At 36.4% G+C, this 1,451-nt stretch overlaps 2 protein-coding genes across 4 annotated transcripts in view; one reads left to right on the top strand and one right to left on the bottom strand.

Annotated features, from left to right (window-relative positions):
• Positions 1-339, bottom strand: part of LOC104768800 (phospholipid-transporting ATPase 3-like) — a 14,009-nt gene extending 13,670 nt beyond the window's left edge. For both annotated transcript variants that reach the window (XM_010492855.1, XM_010492863.1), the window contains exon 1: positions 10-339. In XM_010492855.1, coding sequence (XP_010491157.1) covers positions 10-165 — 156 coding nt within the window. In that variant the 5' untranslated portion in view covers positions 166-339. The remainder of the gene's footprint in view (positions 1-9) is intronic.
• Positions 945-1,451, top strand: part of LOC104768785 — a 1,165-nt gene continuing 658 nt past the window's right edge. For both annotated transcript variants that reach the window (XM_010492846.1, XM_010492837.1), the window contains exons 1-2: positions 945-1,194; positions 1,285-1,406. In XM_010492846.1, coding sequence (XP_010491148.1) covers positions 1,041-1,194; positions 1,285-1,406 — 276 coding nt within the window. In that variant the 5' untranslated portion in view covers positions 945-1,040. The remainder of the gene's footprint in view (positions 1,195-1,284; positions 1,407-1,451) is intronic.

The following is a 1,451-nucleotide window of genomic DNA, read 5'->3' as shown; positions in this document are numbered from 1 at the left end:
AAAAAGTACCTTGAACCGGACGAGGTAATTAGAATCCCGGTCATTGCAGTATACGGTACGATAAGTAGGAGCCTGAGGTTGTATACGGCCCAGCGTCACCGTTCGAGACGGTGCTCGCAGGTGATTCGTTGACGAATCAACGCTTAATCCTCCCGGAATAACCATTCGGATTGGAAATTGAGCTTCAGAATGTTACCCTCTCTGAGATATCCGATTAACCGAGCATGAGATCTATACCGACGACGGTAGAAACACAGAGGACCATCAATATCATCTTCCCCCTCTTTTGTTTCAACCTTTCTTCTTTTTTTGTTTTTCCTTCTTTTTTTTTTAGGGTGGTTTTGCTTTTGCTCTTCTTCGCGCTTGTAAAAATTATATTCCGAATTTATATAAATGGACTCAAAGCCCAATTTGGAATAGGCCCATGGATTATTGCAAGATTTTGTTAAAGATCAACCATTGGACTCATAAAATTTTACAGTTTCTTAAGAATTTCTTAACTTAACTTTTTCTAAAAAATTATAATTTAAAAAAAAAAATTAAGCAATTTTCTTAATAACCAAGCAATGGAGAGGCTCTAATGAAAAAAAATAATGTTATATTTTAATTTTATAAAGCCATTTACAGTATAAAATATAACATTATTTAAAAGACTTTATTATATTTAATTTACATATTTACCTTTAATGAGAAATTTTAAAATTGTCATGATCCTAATGGCATATATAGACATGTAATTTCTTACAAAAAAAATGTTATCTATATTTTATTAATTTTAAATAATGTTAGATTTTATACTGTAAAAATGGCTTTGTGATTAATAGTAGGGCTAATAACCAATGTTCCAAAATAATAACAAACCCCATACTATATATATTAGTCGTCGGCGTCGCTCGTCATCATTGTGTGAAGATTCCGTTTGAAAGTAGCCCGTAGAAGAAGAAACGGTTTTTTTTTTTTTATTAACTTGAAAGCAAAAAAAAAAAACAAAAGATATTCATCATCTCTTTCAGTCAGGGATATCGAAACCTCCAGCTACTATGATGGTTATCACCCGTCCAGTACCAAAGGTCGCTTTTCTTCTCAGCCTTATAAATGATAACGGATACCACACTGTCTTTCCGTTCCCATTTGATTCTCCCGACTCCACTGATCCCAAGTGCCTCTGGGAATACTCTCTTCTGGCAGTGGCAGGTGTGCGTTTGTCCGCATCTCTCTCTCTCTCAGTCTTCTTGTTGAATTGCTGAAGTTAGTAGCTACCATTTTTGATGTTTCTTCTTGCAGATTCACAGCCACTTGAGGAGGTTAAGTCTTGCGTCTGGGTTTGCTCGATGTGCAATAGATTAAGTGGCACATGCTTTGATGAGTTCATCACGCATCTCTCTAGTCGAGAACATGTAGACAGGGTGATTAAGAGCCGTCCTTCTCTTTTATCCCCCCCCCCCCCCCCC

Source organism: Camelina sativa, chromosome 3 (genome assembly GCF_000633955.1).
Source record: "Camelina sativa cultivar DH55 chromosome 3, Cs, whole genome shotgun sequence".
In the NCBI taxonomy this organism is placed as follows: Eukaryota; Viridiplantae; Streptophyta; class Magnoliopsida; order Brassicales; family Brassicaceae; genus Camelina; species Camelina sativa.
The sequence above is the reverse complement of the archived record's forward strand: the minus strand, read 5'-3'. Positions and strand labels throughout refer to the sequence as shown.